This window comes from Rhinopithecus bieti, unplaced genomic scaffold (assembly GCF_001698545.2).
Source record: "Rhinopithecus bieti isolate Rb0 unplaced genomic scaffold, ASM169854v2 scaffold_14455, whole genome shotgun sequence".
NCBI lineage: Eukaryota > Metazoa > Chordata > Mammalia > Primates > Cercopithecidae > Rhinopithecus > Rhinopithecus bieti.
The window spans coordinates 244955-263025 of record NW_016807905.1 but is presented as its reverse complement, the minus strand read 5'-3'; the positions used below and the strand labels follow the sequence as shown (position 1 = coordinate 263025).

The 18071-nt window shown below is 53.0% G+C and overlaps 1 protein-coding gene across 2 annotated transcripts in view; it reads left to right on the top strand.

Annotated features, from left to right (window-relative positions):
* The window catches only part of NOL4L (nucleolar protein 4 like), a 98745-nt gene that overhangs the window by 1821 nt on the left and 78853 nt on the right, over positions 1 to 18071 (top strand). For both annotated transcript variants that reach the window (XM_017884112.1, XM_017884111.1), the window contains exons 2-3: positions 6726 to 6881; positions 13609 to 13720. In XM_017884112.1, coding sequence (XP_017739601.1) covers positions 6810 to 6881; positions 13609 to 13720 — 184 coding nt within the window. In that variant the 5' untranslated portion in view covers positions 6726 to 6809. The remainder of the gene's footprint in view (positions 1 to 6725; positions 6882 to 13608; positions 13721 to 18071) is intronic.

Sequence of the window (18071 nt, the reverse complement as noted above, 5' to 3'; positions counted from 1 at the left end):
TTTTTTTTTTTTTTTTTTTTTTTTTTTGAGATGGGGTCTCACTGTGTCACCCAGGCTGGAGTTTAGTGGTATGGTCGTGACTCACTGCAGCCTATACCTCCCCAGGCTCAAGTGATCCTCCCACCTCAGCTTCCTGAGTACCTGGGAAGACAGTCGAATGCCACCACACCCGACTAGGTTTTTTGTATTTTCTGTAGAGTCCTCCTGGTGGCAGAGGGTGGGGGGAGGGAGCCGCCATATCGCCCAGGCTGGTCTTGAACTCTTGAGCTCAAGGGATCCTCCCACCTCTGTCTCCCAAAGTGCTGGGATTACAGGCGTGAGCCATTGCACCCAGCCCTGAATGAATTGATTAAAGCTGGGTTTGGGGGACAGGAGGAATGGCATGATTGCAAAAGTTGGGAAGAGCATGCTAGTAATTAATAGGCAGGGTAACTTTTGTCTCTGATCTCGGCCACTTTGATGGCCTGGATGGGATGGAGCAGCATCCTCACATTTGCCTTTGCAATCAGCCTCCTGAAGTCCTGGGCTCCCACACAAGTGGTAGCCAAAGATTTGCTTCCTTTGGGGTGGGCTCTACTGGCTGACTTTCTCCTCCAATAACAATCTCGTTGATTGTTATACCTTGTCAAGAGCTGGATCTGAAATGCACCAAAAGGCATATCCTAAGGCCTTTCTCTGTGGTTTCTTCTTCTACCGTAACAGAAACCCAGTTGAGAAATATCTCTCCTATTTAGCCGCATCCTCTCAACCATGGCCTCGACGTTGCTGGAAGGCACACTCTACTAATATAGTGATGGTGGCACACTAAATGGCACCCTGGTGGCCTAAAACTGTGATCCCACCTTGATAAGTATGTAACTTATCCATACCAGCAAGTGACTTCGAAGTTCTAATGGAGATGACAGAACTGCAATCCATTAGCAACTGGACTTCACTTCACCATCAAGGGCAGGGATCCGTTTAATTGGCTCATGTGGGGAGACAGGCAAGATTCAGTCCGATTCACAAGCTCCCTGAGGTCGCCCCGGCAGGAGCCTGTCTAATGCCACGGTAAGACATGCCGATCCCCTCTTAGGTCTGCAGCCTGGGACGTGGCAATCTTCTCGTGCTGAGCATTGAGATCCATCTGAGGAAACCGAGGAAGCCAGAAAGGACCTGCCAAGGGATGCCCTGCTTAAGTATTAATTAACTTTGCCAGGGAGGACTTAAAAATCTGATGTCAGGATGCGGGGCGTTCCTGCTCTTTCTATCCATAATCCACATTAAGTCTCTGGGCAGGTGTCTTGAGTTTATACTAATGTTGCCCAATAAGATTCTTTTGTTCTCACCATTAGGAAAATTGGCTTTCATTGGAAATGAAAATATTAATATATTAGACCAGGAAGCACAGAGCATGTCTATATTTAATGAGCAAATGCCTGTTTTCCTACACTTACCTCCCTGTTTCAATCATGGAGACATTCTAATCAGCAATTCTCAAAATCTGTCTTGCATCACAATCTGATGCTCTGGGGTGCCTGTTAAAACCCCCAGAGCATCAGATTTGGTAGGTTTAAGGTGGAACCTGAAAATGTGCATTTCTAACAAGTTCTCTGGTGATGCCAATGCTGCTGGTCTAAGGACTACTGCTGTAATATTTTGAAATATCAGCAGTATTTAAGTAGACATTTGGTGATTTTGTCAATGACTTGCCATCTAGCTTTTTGTTTAGAACCCAAATGGGCTGGTTTTAAGGGAGTTGGTGATGTCCAAGAATGTAGCTCCGTAAATGTGTAGGTTTTTTTTTTTTTTTAATTTTTGTTTTAGAGATGGGTCTTGCTGTGTTGCCCAAGCTAGACTCAAACCCCTGGGCTCAAGTGATCTTCCCACCTTAGCATCCTGAGTAGCTGAGACTACAGGCATGTGTCACCATGCCCAGCTTCTCCGTACATTTTTAAAACTATTGCCATGTCTGATTCTGTTGGCCTGGCTCTGGCAGGCTGTTTGGGGGTTGGATGGTTCGAAAGGATGGCGTGTGTTACCATGGCAATATTCTTCTCCATGCAGGAAGGCCCCAGAGGTTGATCCTGCACCAGTGACTGTGTTTTCATGGTTTTTCCCATGGGGTGCTGCAGGGTTCCATTCCATTACTCCTGCTAAGTGTTTCCAGGAAGCTGGGATAGTCAGGAGACTCCAGGTCCCTTCTTGATCCAGCCTATAGATGAAGTGAACTTCCTTTGTCAATCCACTACCCAGTTTGCTTAGGGCAATGGATTAGATGAAGCTAATTTGGGTACCAGGCAGAAGGGTGATGGCAAGGGCTTCCCAAGGCTACAGGGAAGGTGCTTTCTGCTCCCTTTATTAGCAGCTCTTCACTTGCAGCACTGTCTGGATCCTTAGCCAGGGAAGGCCTGCCTCCCCTGCAGCCTTTAGCATGAAGGTTATTACCTCCATGGATGCGAGGGATAGCAGAGATGTCTGTGGCACGTGACTACTGTCGGATCCCTTTGTTGCTGTCTTCTCAGGGTTCTCCTTGAAGGCCACGCAGACATCCTGGCATTCTTCCCCTAGGGTGTAGCACACATGGAATCCAGGTGGCCCCAGCTCACCAGAGGACAGTTCAAGGTGTGGCTCTGCAGCCTTTGTGTGGTTTGAGTTCTGGTCGCTCCAGGCCCTCTCCTTTCCTATGTAAATCTTTGCTGTAGAGATAGTTGGATTACAGGACCCAAATTTGAACATCAAGAGAGAAAGTGATCAATTTTTAAAGACGGAACTACTGAAAACTGCTTCCCTGAAGAATTTTGCTGGGATTAATTTTATAGTCACATCAGACCAGGTGCAAAGCTGTTGTTTACCAGAGTTGGCCTAAGAATGCAGGTGGGAAGCTGGGATAGAGAGAGGCCATATGGGACAGTATGTTTTGCTTTTTTATCTGGGTTGGTCAATTACACTTTGACTTTTGGAAAGCTTATTCCAAGTTCGTGGGAGCCTTAGCATATTATTTAGGAATTAAATAAGACTGTGCATCTCTTCTGATGGTGAGTGTTACTGAGGGGGACCCATTTTGTCATGGGTCCCCTCTGGATGCGTCAGAAGGACCGGAGATAAGAAGAGATTCCTAAACACAAAATGTCCAGACTTGGGAGGTCCAAGGGAAGAGATGAACGTTAACCAAGTCTGTATGTGCTGGATGCCTGACATACGTGCTTGATCCTTGGAACATCCAACTAGCACTTTTTAGGCCCATTTTACAGGTGCAGAAACTGACTTTCAAGAGGTATAGAAATAGGCCGGGCACAGTGGCTCACACCTATAATCCCAGCACTTTGGGAGGCTGAGGTGGACAGATCACCTGAGGTCAGGAGTTGCAGACCAGCCTGGCCAACATGGCGAAACCCCATCTCTACTAAAAATACAAAAATTAGCCAGGCATGCTGGTGGGCACCTTTAATCCCAGCTACTTGGGAGGCCAAGGCAGGGGAATTGCTTGAACTGAGGAGGCAGAGGTTGCAGTGAGCAGAGATTGCACCACTGTACTCCAGCCTGTTTGACAGAGCGAGACTCTGTTTCAAAAACAAACAAAAAAAAAAGAAGTATAGAAATAAAGTGACCCACCCAAGGCCCCCAAACTGGTTAGGGGGAAATTTCTATCTCACCTACATAAAATATTGTTTCCTCATCAGATTGCCTTCTTTCTCCGTTCCTTCCCACAAAATTTTATCTCCTTCCTTTTCCGGAAATATCTGTGTTCTGGTCTGAAACAATTTTGAACAGGGAGGCCTACTGGCCTTTAAGCAGCTAAGCCTCCAGAGCTATGCCTCTGGATTCAGGTGATCCAAATGTGGCGGACTTCACTGTATACTTAAAAATGGTAAAGATGGTGCATTCTGTATATGTATTTTACCTGAATTTAAAAATTCAGTGGAACTATCCCATGATATTCTTTTAAAACTGTTTTTTTAAATTAAAGTTTATCACATATGCAGAAATACACAGATTGTAAATGTTAAGATTTTTGGTTTTTTTGAGACGGAGTTTCGCTCTTGTTGCCCAGGCTAGAGTACAATGGCGCAATCTCAGCTCACCGCAACGTCTGCCTCCTGGGTTCAAGCAATTCTCCTGCCTCAGCCTCCTGATTACAGCTGGGATTACAGGAATGTGCCACCACGCCCAGTTAATTTTGTATTTTTAGTAGAGACGGGGCTTCTCCCTGTTGGTCAGGCTGGTCTCAAACTCCCGACCTCAGGTGATCCGGCTGCCTGGACCTCCCAAAGTGTTGGGATTACAGGTGTGAGCCACTGTGCCCGGCCAAATGTTAAGATTTAATGACTTAATAAGTCGAACACATTTCTATAACTACTGCCCAGATCAACAAATAGAAACCCAGCTATATTCATTCTTAAGGTTCATTTTATTTATTTTCACCAATGTGAACCTCTGGTTAGAAGTGTCTTGTAACTGTACATCCCAAATCCAGATCTTTGCTGAGTAAAATTTTTTTAAAAGTCTAAGTGACCTATCATAATATTTGTCCCATCTCAACCCTGTCATGGCAGTATTTGAAGGGCCCCATAATGCTGGGCATTTATGGGTCAATAGTGAGCAAGTTAGTCATTGTTCAGCCCGTATGGATGGCCTGAGATGTCAGAGGGGGTGGGATATCCCCCAAAAGAGGTAAAATGGATTCCCGAGAGAGGTTAAGAAGAGAAAAGTCATGGAACTTTACAGCTCATCTCATAAGTGAAGCTTGGGGAGGTTGAAGGGTTTGCCCACAATCTCACAGCGAGGAAGCCGGACCAGCAAGTGGCTTCTCCTGTACACGCAAAGAGAGATATGCACTATCTGAGACGTCCCATTGAAATGGGTTCTGACCAGGAAGGAAGCCATTGGCAAGAGGGCCTGGTTGGGGCCAGTGAGGTCACCTCCCAGCGTCACCACTTAGGGACACTGCCCACTAGCTGTGGGGCTCGGGACCCCACATCCCAGATGCCCTTTGCCCCCCATCTGCTTTCTGCTCTTGGATGGGCTGTTGGTGAAGAGACACTGCTGTTCGCCCATCGTGGTGTGTCGGGAAAGCTACTGGGTAAAACCAAGACCTATCTTTGCCAGAACCTGTTGTGAGCGAGCGTCCTCTGCCAGTACGGCTTGTATTCTCCTTGGACTACAAAGTCTGAGATCTGAAGCCATGTCTGCCGCCCACCAGCCACCACACCTCAGGCAGGTCCTGACCCTAACAACCTCCCAGTGTTGCCCCGGTGTTCAGCTCTCTCATACCTGGGGGAAACATGGCGAACTGCAAAGCACTTCTTAATAGCAATATTTATCTAGCAATCCCTGTACGCCAGGCTCAGTGCTAAGTGCCGCATGCACATCTCAGTTCTTCCCCGCAGTAGCTCATGGGAAAGGGGCGTCTGTTATCCCCATTTTACAGATAAAGGGACTGAGTCTCGAAGCACGGTAAGTGCTTGGGGTCACAGGGCCACTTCCATGATGGGGCTGTATTCAAACCAGGTCAGAGTGTGTCCAAGTGACCCTGCCCAGCTGCCACTTAGAACCACTCAGTCATCCAGTCATTATTTACTGACTACCTACTATGTGTCAGGAACTGATTTAAGTGCTGGAGAGACAGCTGAGAAGGAGCAGGCGAAGCCCACATCCTCTTGTTGCTGACATCCTTGAGTTGGGGTCCTTTGGGGAAGAATTCTCTTGGAGATGTGTCTTTGGGCACTTTTGGAGAAAAGCCAGCTTCCTTTCCCCCTAGATTCCCTCCATACGGCTTGTTCTTGATCTTCAAAGCCCCCTAACATCCCCAAAGACTCCCCTTAAGGAGCTGGTGGCTGACAGTCTAGTGTCCCTGGGTCTGCGTACCTCGCTTGCGGGGACTGCCTGCGCGGAGCAGTTCCCCAGCAGTCTGTTCCCTTACGGGCCCTGGCCTCGCCCCCAGCCTCCTGCCCTGTGGTTTCCCTGCAGCCCCTTTCCTGCTGGAGGGGAGGACAGGCGTCAGCCCTGCAGCTGTTTGCTATTGAAGGACCCGTCTTGCTCCTGGTGCACCTTGTCGGGCCAGCTGACACCACTCATGCTAGCCTGATAAGAGGCTCGGGGCCCATGGCCACCCCGTTCACATGGCCCTGCCACCTCCTCGTGGCCTCGTGCCTGTTATTCTGTACATCTCCACACACAAAGAGCCCGGGTGCAGTTGCTGGCGCTCAGCTGCTGGAGTGGGGAGGGCAGGCAGCCGTGAAAAGCTTTTCAGAAAGGCCAGGGCGGAGGCAGGAGTCACCCAGGTGATCGGAGCCGTTCCCCCGGGACCCCAGCCCAGGCCCACAGTGAAAGGTTACTGCTAATTGGCGAGCTCCTGATGGGGCTGCATCTATTTAGCACTCCCCCCTCCCCAGAGACTTCCAGGATGGTCTTGGCACAGCATGTGATTCAAGAGCTCCCCGCCCGAGTCTGGCACAATCTGTCTGAAATTGTGAACATGGAGCCTCTTGGTTTTTTAATTTGTGTTTTCGTTGTCGCCGTTCTCTGCCCATTGTCGCTGGTAGATTTCATAGCTGCAGCCACCCTGACTCTGGCGTCCCCCCTCCAGGGAGCCCCCTCGGCAGGCTCCCTCCCCTCCCCACCCCAAGACCCACTGTCAGAGGCATTGCCCGTCCTGAGTCCTGACCCGTTGCCCCGGCCTCAGGGCCCAGTTCTCACCCCGCCATCATCCCTGACACTAACACAGCTTGTCCACCCTGTCGCAGGGGGCAGATGGCCTGTCGGAGCCGGAGGGCATCTCTCTGAAGCGGGTCGCTGTGGTGGAAGATTTCTTTGACATCATCTACTCGATGCATGTGGAGAGCTCAGCGGAGCCAGGCAAAGCCCCCAAGCACGCTGGGCAGAAGAAAACCTACCGAGCGGTGAGATTTCTGTCTCTTTGCCTCCACTAGCAGCCCCAGGCCTTGGCAGGAGGCCATGGGCTCTGCACATGTTGGGCTGGGGGGGCGGGGCAGGGAGCTGAGGCGTGATGAAACGGCCTTTCGGGATCTAGGGGGGCACAGGGCAAGGGCACGGCAGCCAGAGATGGCTCACAGGGCGAAGGTAGGGGATCTGTGGTTTGAGCACAAAGGAAAAGCAGGTTGAAGGGGGTGAGAGGGAGGGAAGGAGAGGGATGAGGGCAGGAGGTGCCCTCCTCTTCCCCGTTTCTGCTTCACTCGCTCCTACCTGACACCGCCCCCACAGCCCCCTGCAGCCTGTTCTGGGGCTGGGGTGCTGGGGGCAGATAATGAACAGAGGAACAAATGCCTCCATGGCATGGCATTTACCGCATGCCAGGCCTGTCCTGAGCTCTTCCTATGTGTGAGCTCATCCTGTGAAGTCAGGACTGGGAGTTTCCCAGGGGAAGTCGAAGGACCTGCTCGCCACCCTCCAGGAGATCACAATTGGATTTGGGGTGGGGAGGCTGACGGCAAAAACAAGATACATGAGAAGCAGAAGTGTCTCCAAGGCTCGCTTTGAGAGAGCAAGAACCCAGGCTCAGGGGCATTTAGCAAAGGCACTGCCAGATGCAGATGAGCCTGGGGGGCTGTGTGGAGAAGGTGACACCTGTGCTGGCATTCTATGCTTTGGGGAGGCATAAGGGCAGAGAGGGCAACCTAGGGGCAGGGAGCGTCACAAATGCAGGAGAGGTGGAAATAGATGGGACTGGCCAAACCAGAGGCCCCTCCTCACCCTGCAGAGGGGCCTGCCTGTGTTCTGATCCATCCCCTGCTGACCCACATGTGAGCCTATCCACGACTCATGCACAGCTCCGAACCATTTGTCCAGTGCCCAGGGAGGCCAGTAAAGCCAAGCCCTTCATGCTTATTCAAGCCTTGTGGCAGTCCTGTGACCGAGGCACTGAGGACCCATTTCACAGTTAAGGAAACTGAGACCTGGAGAATTGGGTCACCTGTCCAAGGTCAGATAGCAGCTGAGTTGCAATCAGCCGGTGTCCTCCATGCTGACTTTCTCTGGAGCTTCTAGAAATGTGCCCTTCTGTGTCTGGGCTTCCCCACCCAAGGCAGATGTGAAACTCCCCACCCCAAGTTCTTTGTAGAAATAGCTTTGGACTACATGGAGGTGGCTGTATAAGTCTATAATTTCCCCTTATGGTCTTTTTTTGTTTGTTTTTGTTTTTGTTTTAATGCAACCATCCGGTTAGTCCTTGTCCTCAGAAAATGGCTTTGCCCTAAATGGATTTTAAGGATTGACCCATGTGCCAAGGGCCTCACAGAGGTGAGGTGTCTGCCCAGGGAAGCAGGAGGTGGTGATGGTCTCCCCGCCCCTCCTGCTTCTCGGTCTGTGTGCTCTGGGAAGTGGCTTGTGGGAAGGGAGTTCTGAGGGTATTTCCACCAGAGGGCCATAGAAGAAAGAAGAGGCACTCAGGCTGGGGCCTAATGGGCCCCTTGGCACTGACAAGACCACATTTTCTCAGCATTAAGTTTACCATTGTGGGTGGGGCACGGTGGTTCACACCTATAATCCCAGCAGTTTGGGAGGTTGAGATGGGAGGATTGCTTGAGGCTGGAAGTTCAAGACCAACCTGGGCAACATAGCAAGACCCCTTCTCCTAAAACAAAACAAAACAAAAAAAACTGGGGCTAGGCGCGGTGGCTCATGCCTGTAATCCCAGCACTTTGGGAGGCTGAGATAGGCAGATAACTTGAAGCCAGGAGTGTGAGACCAGCCTGGCCAACATAGCAAAACCCTACCTCTACTAAAAATACAAAAATTAGCTGGGTGTGGTGGTGCATGCCTATAATCGCAGCTACTCAAGGAGGCTGAGGCATGAGAATCATTTGAACCCAGCAAACAGAGGTTGCAGTGAGCTGAGATCATGCCACTGCACTCCAGCTAGGGTGACAGAGTGAGACTCTATTTCCAAAAATAACAATAAAAAATACATTAAAAAATCCAGGCCTAGTGGTGTGTACCTGTAGTCCTAGCTACTTGGGAAGCTGAGGCAGGAGGATTGCTTGAGGCTGCAGTGAGCTGTGATTGCACCACTGCACTCCAGCCTGGGTGACAGAGCAAGACCCTGTCTCGAGAAAAAAAAAAAAATAAATAAATTAAATTAAAAAAAATTCACCGTTGTGCTGAGCAGTCAGCATGTGCTCTGCACCAGCACTTCCTATACATGTATGAAGGTTGCATGCATGAAGCAGGTGCTGTTGTTACCTCCATTTTAAGATGAGAAAACTGAGGCTCAGAGAAACACATAACCTACCTGAGGTCGGTCAGCTGACATTCAGAGCCAGGCCACTCACCCCGGAGCCTGTGCCCTGACTACCACACATCCTGCCTCTCTGCAACCCTCCTGTGGTCAGTTAGTAAGCCGCACGACTTGCTGTTGTCCAGGCGGATGGGCTGGAGCCAGCTGGATCATGTGATTTCCCTGGCCCCTTCGGTGCCCAGCATCAAGCCTCACCCACAGGCACTCTTTGGGCGGTTTAGAAAGGAAGGGGTCTGTAGCCTCCATGCTGCGGGGAGGGCAGGGCTGGGTTGGTTCTGCCAGCACTTGCATCCCTGGGCCAAGCGGACATCCAGCCCTTTGCTCTGCACTTCCTGGCTTCTCGTCCATATGCCTGCCGCGTGCCCCACTTCCCGCTGCCCAGCCTGGAGCTGGCACATGACTGGCACTGAGCCAGCTGGGCTGCGCACAGAGCTGGAATTTCAGCAGCAGGGCCAAGGCTGAGCTGAGCAGGCCAGGGCCCTCCTGCAGTGGGTGTGAGGCCGAGGGGGCTGGCACACCTCCCTCCTCCCCTGCGTGCCTTCTTTCCTTTTCCCCTTCTCCTCCCCATCTGTCACCCTTCTCATGCCACCCTTTTCCTTTTTTGGGGGCAGGAGGTGGTGCCTGGATGCCTTTGTGCCCCTCTTCATCTGCTCCCATTTTCCTCGACCCAAACCTAGCTCTTCAGCCCCATTTTGCAAACTCAAGGCCCCCACCCATCCATGCCTGTGGAAAGAGCCCCCAAGGAAACCCCTGCTGATGGCTATAGAGGGGCACAGCCTGGCATCCTGGGGTACGCATCAAGCCCCTGGCCAAGGACTTTTTGGATCTATCTCTGTGTTTTGCCAAAGCTGAATCCTAGGACTGCCTGACAGTCTCTAGGGCACAGGGCCCCTCTGGATTTTTCTAGGCCTGGGATACTATAGAAGTCAGGACTGGCAGGGCGGCGGCAGACTTGTTCAGTGCACTAAAGGAGGCACGTTATTTGGTGGGGAAAAGAGCTTTTTTGCATCTACTGCTGTCCAGCCATGGATCAGATAGGGCAGCCAATGAGCTTTCTGAAACTGGCGGTATTCAAGCTGGAATTAGATGTCCATGTGCAATGGATAATACAGGGATTCCCATTTCGAGCAGGAAGTCCCTGTCTCACTTAGCTTCTCGTGTGACCTGAGGTCCAGAGGATCTCGGAGATCTCGCCAGCACCAGGGTTTGAGGAAGGTTCCAGCTGGTTCTAGAGTTTCCTAGATTCACACAGAGGGCTAGTCCTTTTTCCAAGGGGTCTTCCTGCTTTTCTGATTTCTGCACCCATCTGGATCAGAACAAGCCCTTTTGCTTCCTTTCTCCCTCCCAGGGTGCTGGTGGGTCAGATCGGGTTCCACAGTCCGGATCTAACTGCCCAGGCCACTTTGGAGTTGGGGCCAGATGTGGTCAGCAGCTGCTCCGGGCCCACCATGTGCTAATCCACCCGCAGGGCAGAAGGAGGATCTTGTAAAGTGGTGCAAATCCCCCCAATTGGTCTCATCTGTCTTTGTCGGCCTCTGAGTTGGGGAGTGAAATGGGGCCTTGCAAGTCAGCGACTCTGCAAATAGCTCCTGCTCTCTCTGCCAGTGAAGTCCCTGTTTTTTACCACCAGGAAAAATGTAAAAGGCAAATTCACATACGGGACTCAATGTCTAGGCAGGAGGCCTGGGGAGCAAGGCAGCAGGCAGCCCAGGGCAGCGGAGGGCAGCTGGGCAGGGACAAGGGTCCTGGAACTTCCCCTCCTTAGACACAGCAGCTCTGTCTTTATCTGTTTCATGTTTTGGGCTTCAGTGTATGAGTCTATTTCTAGAACAGGGTCTGCAGCTCTAAAACCATCTGAAAACCACCATCCTATTAACTAGAGCATCTGCTAGGATTGTCCTTCTGGTTTAGACTCATTCTGTGGACCTGTGGCCTTGGGCATCCATGCATTCAATCAGAAATGGAGGTCCCATTTCTGGTCCCAGGCAAGCCAGGAAGATGAATGAGAAGATGCCTGCTGAAGGTTGCAGGGGGAGGGTTTGTTATCCTCTATATGGGTCCCTACTGCAGTGCAGAGCTGGGCTGGACTCTGCTTTATGGACTCCCCAGGGAGCTCTAAGCCAGACTTGCAGACAATCCCACCTTGCCTTGCGGGGCAGGTCTTCCCTCCCTGGCCCTCAGGCAGTTCCACGGACTTCTCACCTGTCAGCCTTCTATCCTCCCCTTCCACCTGTCTGTGGGACCCAAAGCCAGAAGGTGTGTGCTCAGCAGTCCTCCTCCCTGTGGCACGCCAGCCAGCCTTTGCACACTGCTAGGGTCCCTGCCAAGGCCAGGATAAATGTGGCCACCACTCTACCCCTGGAGAGGGAGCCATTCCTGTGCCCTCAGCAGGCCAGATAGCAACAAGGGCCCTGCCCATCCTGTGTGCAGCCCTCAAAAGAGCAGCCAGGCCAGGAGGACCCCCTGAGCCCTTTAAAAATTATTTCTCTGCCCATTGGCAGGTGAGCAGGCAAGCTCCGGGTAACTCAGTAGGGCTGCCCTCATGGTAGGGACCTGGCCCTCTTCTCCTAGCTGACTGTGCAACCCTTCTCCCGGGCCCTCTACTGAGCTCTCCTGAGGCCTGACCTAGGGTGCCACGTCTCAGGGTAGCCGAGGGGCATCTGTCAGCCCAAGTCAGCCACAGCCCTCTGCTCGGCCTAGCACATGCCCTTCCCTCCTGCACGCTTGCTCCTGCAGCTGCCACCCTTCAGCCAGGCATCTCCCTCCAGACCCAGCAGACCTGAGAGGAACATGCCCCCAGACTTCCAGGCAGCCCTGGGCTGGGGATGAAGCTCTCTGTGTGCATGGCAGAAAAGCCCCATCCCTCGGCTTTGACACCTGACAAGGACCAGCTGCATCCCTGATGTTGCTCTCCCATCCGCTGCTCCAGTCAGAGACACTGGGGTTTGCCCTTGTCCCTGACCTCCAGAGGAAAGCAATCAGACAGGGAATTTGGAAGGGAGATAACTCATCAAGGAGCCTGCCTGCTCCGCAGAGCATCAAATCAGCTGAGAAATAACAATTGTGTCACCAAAATTAACTTCGCCTTTGCAGCTGGCAAGAGTGGCCCCTGGACTCTGCCAGTGGGCTGAGCTGGAAGCCGTGCCTGAGCTGGTCCTCCAACGGCCCAGCCACAGCCTGGGGCACCCCAGACCTTCTGCATCCCCCACAACTCCACTCCCCAGCCCTGCCCTAGCCCATCTCTACCTTCCAGCCATCGCAGGGATGGAGAAGGACATTCGTGCATTTCCAAAGGAGCAAACCCCTGCAGTTGCTGGGGGAAGGCGGGGCTCAGCGCAGCCCAGAGCAGCCCCTCACCCTTGGCCAACTTTCCCAGCCGGGCTGTGGGCTGCGGCGAGGACAGCGGAACGCTTGGGTGATGCTGCCCCTTAGTGGAGAGAAGCGGGAGGACCCAGGCTTCAGGAAGCACATGGAAAACCAGGGAACCTGGGACTGAAGGGACTCTTTGGCCCCACCAGACAGCTAAATCAGGGTCAGTGGCTTTTCCAAAACCCAGAGCAAGAGGAAAGGGCTGGACACCTGGGCCCACAGCCACTTCTTCCCCACTCCCCCACCCAGCCCTTTTTTCATGTTCTCTCCCTTCTGTGTGTCTCTCCCCCAGCCCCCTGCATGCTTGTCCTCCTCCTTAACTAAGGAAGGCCCTCTGGAGACAACTGAAGAGTGGTGTCACCTGGAGCATGGGGTTTAGTCTGGCACTGCCTTGAAAGTGCCACGTGACCTTGGGGAGTTGGCTCACTTCTCTGAGCCACAGTTGCCTGGAACATGGGGGTCCCGCAGAGCCTATCTAGTTTGAAAAGTCTGATGCCTGGTACTAGCCCTTCACAGCTCTCCCTAAGAAGGTTCTTGACCTGTGAGTGATCACAGGAGATGGTTTGCAGGACCTTTGGTTCTGTATATGGGTCCAGGGCAGTGAATTTATCTGTGGGTCTCAGTCTATCCATCTCTAAGAGGGGAACTGCTCACCCTATGCTAGAGCAATGTTTATAAGCCCATTTTTTTCATAGCAGCAATAAAATGTTCTGAGGAATGTTACTTATTAGGATATAGGTTAAAGACTGGATAATGTTTAAAGGCTTTGCTTTTTCGATTTTTAACCTCCTTTATTGAGATTTTTGAAACAAATGGTTTTCCACAAAAGTACTGTCTCATTTCCACAGCTGAGAATCCAGGACACCTGCCCCTTGCTCCTCAAATCCCTGACTTACCCTGCAAGAGCCAAAGCACTTGCCACCAAAGCTCAGACCTTGGTGACCTCATGGCCAAGTCGCCTCCCCACGGATCCATATAACAAGCGAAGCTCTTGTCTCCTCCAGATCGCAGAGACCTATGCCTTCCTCCCGAGAGAGGCTGTGACCCGGTTCCTGATGAGCTGTACAGAGTGTCAGAAGAGGATGCACTTTAACTCCAATGGCCTGGAACCCAAAGGTAGCGGGGGTGGCGTGCTGGAGGGCTAGGGCGGGGGCCGGCTGAGAGTAGACTGTCCCTGAAGATGCCAGCTTTTGCTGGCACAGAAAAGTGTCCAGCAGCTGTTGTTGCTAGCCCCAGAGGCCAGTATGGGTCCATGGTGCTGCCCAAAGAGCCTCGTTTTGTTTTAACTTTTTTTAAATCTCAAATTTCACTTAAAAACCAACCATACAAAACAAAAAAGCAAACAACATGTTTCCCCTGCCTCGCGAGGCCCAGGACAGCCCCTCTCCTCATAGCCAGATTCCAGCTGGGAATGGCCAGCCTACCCCGTTCTCAAAGTTCCATCCATGCCTCCCACTGCTTCTCTGTGCATGAGCCGTGGTCTGGCCTGTACACTCCCTGAGACATGTGCATGCGTCCTCCCACCCACATACCTGCTAATGATACATCTTCCCTGGTGCTTGTTTCCACCCTGTGCACACCCATGTTGCCTTTGAACAGTAAACCCATGGGGGACTGATGAGAATTGTTTTTTTTTTTTTTTTTTTTTGAGACGGAGTCTCGCTCTGTCACCCGGGCTGGAGAGCAGTGGCGCGATCTCGGCTCACTGCAAGCTCCGCCTCCCAGGTTCACACCATTCTCCTGCCTCAGCCTCCCAGGTAGCTGGGACTACAGGCGCCCGCCACCACACCCAGCTAATTTTTTTTGTATTTTTAGTAGAAACAGGGTTTCACTGTGTTAGCCAGGATAGTCTCAATCTCCTGACCTCATGATCTGCCTGCCTCGGCCTCCCAAAGCGCTGGGATTACAGGTGTGAGCCACGGCATCTGGCCAACTGGTGAGAATTTAAAATGTCCAGGGCAGGCTGGGCACAGTGGCTCATGCTTGTAATCTCAGCAGTTTGGGAGGCTGAGGTGGAGTGATCGCTTGAGCCAGGGAGGTGGAAGCTGCAGTGAGCCATGATCATGCCACTGCACTCCAGCCTAGATGACAGAGCAAGACCCCATCTCAAAAAATAAATACAATAAAATGCCCAGAGCACCCGTGACCACCAAAGTTGGTCCCTTGGACCGACGTCCATGCCCTCCAGCTCTGTCCTGCCCAGTGAGACCAGCAAGGACCTCGCTTCAGCACCCCCACACCCCCTCAAACTGAACATCCCAGAGGCTTCCAGTAAATCTGGGGGCCCATCTGTTTGCAGGTGGCTTTGGCACTATGAGACGGCCCAGCACATTTGGCTGGTACAATTATAACGCTGCCCTGAGAAATGGTGCCCAGGTGGGCGATTTATCAGGGTTTCCAGGACTGCCTGGTGCATCGTGCCAGCTCCTAGGCATTGGGCCTTTGGAAGTTGCTGAAGTCAGTGGGTGTTTTGCCCGAGGATGGAGACAGACTGGAATGAAGGGTGCGCCGTTTATCCGGGTGGCTCTCAAGTAGCATCCATTGAATCTGGGGAAGGAAAAATCCACAGCAAAGTCTGAACAGACAACAAAGAATCAGGAGCATGGGCGTCAAGCGGGGCTTTCTGTTTGTGTTCGTTGTCTCTGACACATGTGAATGGCTTCTGACAGCAGCTGACTCACCAAATCCAGAGGCTCCCATGCCTTTGGGAGCCATCAGGCCACGGCTGTTTCATCAGGCACATGGGCCAACTTCAAAGCACGAGGGGCAGAATGGATGTGGTTAATCCCTCATAAATGCTGGTTCCCATGTTAAGAACAGGGCTTCAGGGCCACATGACCATTCAGCTGCTGTGTGTCCTGGGCAAGAGACTTCATCTTTCTGAGCCTCAGTTGTGAAATGGGGTTAATCAGAAGGCTAGCAAGATGTGAGTTAGTCCCTGTACCTGGCATTGGTACAGGAAGACAGAGCTGTGGCTATTGCGGTTCCTGTGATAACACTGGACGCTCCTGCGATGCATGCCTGAGCCAGTGATCCTGAATGCTGCTACCCACGTGGCCTGCCCCTGGCCAAGCAGCGGCTGCAACCCCTGGACCAAGACAGCATTTGGTACCTGCAGATGGGCTGGAGGGCTTTCCCTGCTGCACTCTCCACCCTGCTGGGGTCTAGGCCACAGGGGCCAGGGGTGTGTGTCCTAGTGGTGGCTGCCTGGTTCCTGCCCACCCATCCGCCTGTCCCCTCCCGTTCCTGTCCTCGTTGTTTCCATAGCAACTGGCGGAGTCAGACACAGAATTGCTTGCCTCGAGGAACAGAGGTGAAGCCAAGAGGGGCTCCGCTTGTGGGCTGCTCTGGGGTGTCTGAGGCGCCATCCGCTCCCCTCCCCTGCCACGCATCCCACTGCAGTGTGGAGGGCGTTCCTCAGCTCCCCCTGCACTCCTCACTGACGGCTGCTGGGTCTCCCCATGCTGCAGGCTGCACTCCTCATCTGCGGGCTTCAGGGCAATGCAGAGCACAGCAGTGGCCTGCTTCCTCTCCTCGCTGGCTGCCACCACCATGCCCCACCCCCAGGGAGAAGAAAGAGGCCAGGGAGGGAGGGAGCACATAGGCCAGGAGCCATCTAGAATATAAACCAGCACTGTGGGCTCGCTGCTAAAGCCCATCTTTCCTGGGGCTTGCTTCAGGCCGGACAGAAGATGAGCACCATGCCCATTCTCACCCATCCTCCCCCATCCTCAGGCACAATGCCACCTCTCTGTCCCAGGTAGCGGAGCTTCCCTTCGCAGGGCGAAGAGAAGACGCTGAGGGAGCAGGAGCCCGGGGAAGTGGCGCATGGAAGGGCATGGCCTTGGAGTCAGGCAGGTCTGGTGTGCAGCCCTGTTCCCCACTGCGTGTCCCTTGGCAGGACAGGGAACCTCTCTGAGCGGCTCCTGATCATGACAGTTACGAGTATCCTATGAGACGTTAGTCCTGGCTTACAGGTGAGGAAACTGAGGCACAGAGAGGCGTTGAGGTGAAATCATTCATCCAGGCTCTCCCAGGAGATAGAAGTGCAGGCAGGAAACCGCATTTTCTCATCAGCAAAGTGGAAGAAATGCCATCCTTTCAGGGTGGTGAGGGTGAGCCTGTTGTGGCGGGCACCTGAGATGCAGCGGGTGCCTGGGGAGTATCACCCTGCCTCCTGCCTCCAGCCCATGTTGTGGCCTGTGGTGCCCAGACACAAGGCTGCCAACGTCCAGGTGGCCCTACAGAGACACAAGGTCTGCTTCTACCCAGGTGGGGTCAGATGTGGCCTCCAGTCCTGCCAGGCAAGCACGCTGGGTCCACACCCTGAACAGGGTTAGAAGGGAAGGACTTGGTTTCTGGTAGCTGCCAGTGGAGAGTTTAGAGTCTGAAAGGCTTCACTGTCTGCTAAGTGGCCAGAGGCACTCGCCTCCTGGACCGTCCCCAGGTTCCCCTCCTCCTGCCCCCACGGAAAGCCTGCAGGTCCTATCTCTGCCCGCCATGCTGGCCTCTGGATGCAGCTATATCCTGCTGTCTCCCAGGAACCCCTGCATTACCAGCCCTCCTTTCTCCCTCTCCAGCTGCTGGGAAAGCAGAGCCTGCACCAGCCCCGGAGACAGGCCCAGTGTTCCTGCCCCAGGAAGGTGGGAGGGAGTAGGACAGCGGACAGGATGGAGACTCTTTGAGGGCTACTGGGAGAATGCCTGGCTTCCTGGCCTCATGTTAAAAAGAAACAAAGGAAGTAGAGTGGCCTCCTTTGCTCAGCGGTCTCTCCCCAGCAGAGTGGGGGGGCCTGGACAGCCCCGTGCTCTCCCCCAGTGCCAGGAGCATAAACAAAGGAGGTGGCAGAGGATCAGGAAGTCTGAGGACGGGAAATTCCAGGGCCTCCTGACTCCACACTACTCTTCCACCAGTCCCTGAGGAGTTGAGGACAGAGCATGCAAACTGGGTGTGACTTTAGACCAGCCCAGCTCTTGGGGAAAGGGACCTTTGGAGGCATGTCTCTGTTTTCTTTGATGTGACAAAATGTTGTTGCATGGTTGCAAACTGGGAGTAGCCAATGGGCAGCAATGCTGACTCTTCCTCAGCAGGCAGGTTGTCCACTTGGGTCTCCGCCCCTTCGCAACCAGGCCCAGACTCCTCTGCATGGTTTCCAAGGCCTCCATGCCTGGCTCCTCCTTGCTGGCCTGGCCTCTCCCGGCTCTCACACTCACTTGCTGTGGGACTGTGGGAAGGTTGCATAACTCCTCTGTGTGCTGTTGCCTCATCTGTAAAGTCAGGGTATTACTACGAGCACCCACCTCACAAGGTTCCTGGGAGCCTCTAACCAGAGGGTGTGTATGAAGCCCTAAGCAGGTGCTCAGGAGCTGTCATCTGAGCAATAGATCATGAGTCCCATTCAGATCCTCTCCACGAAGCTTCCTTGAGCTACTCCGGGGCCCTCTCAGCTCTTCCTCCAGTGACCCTA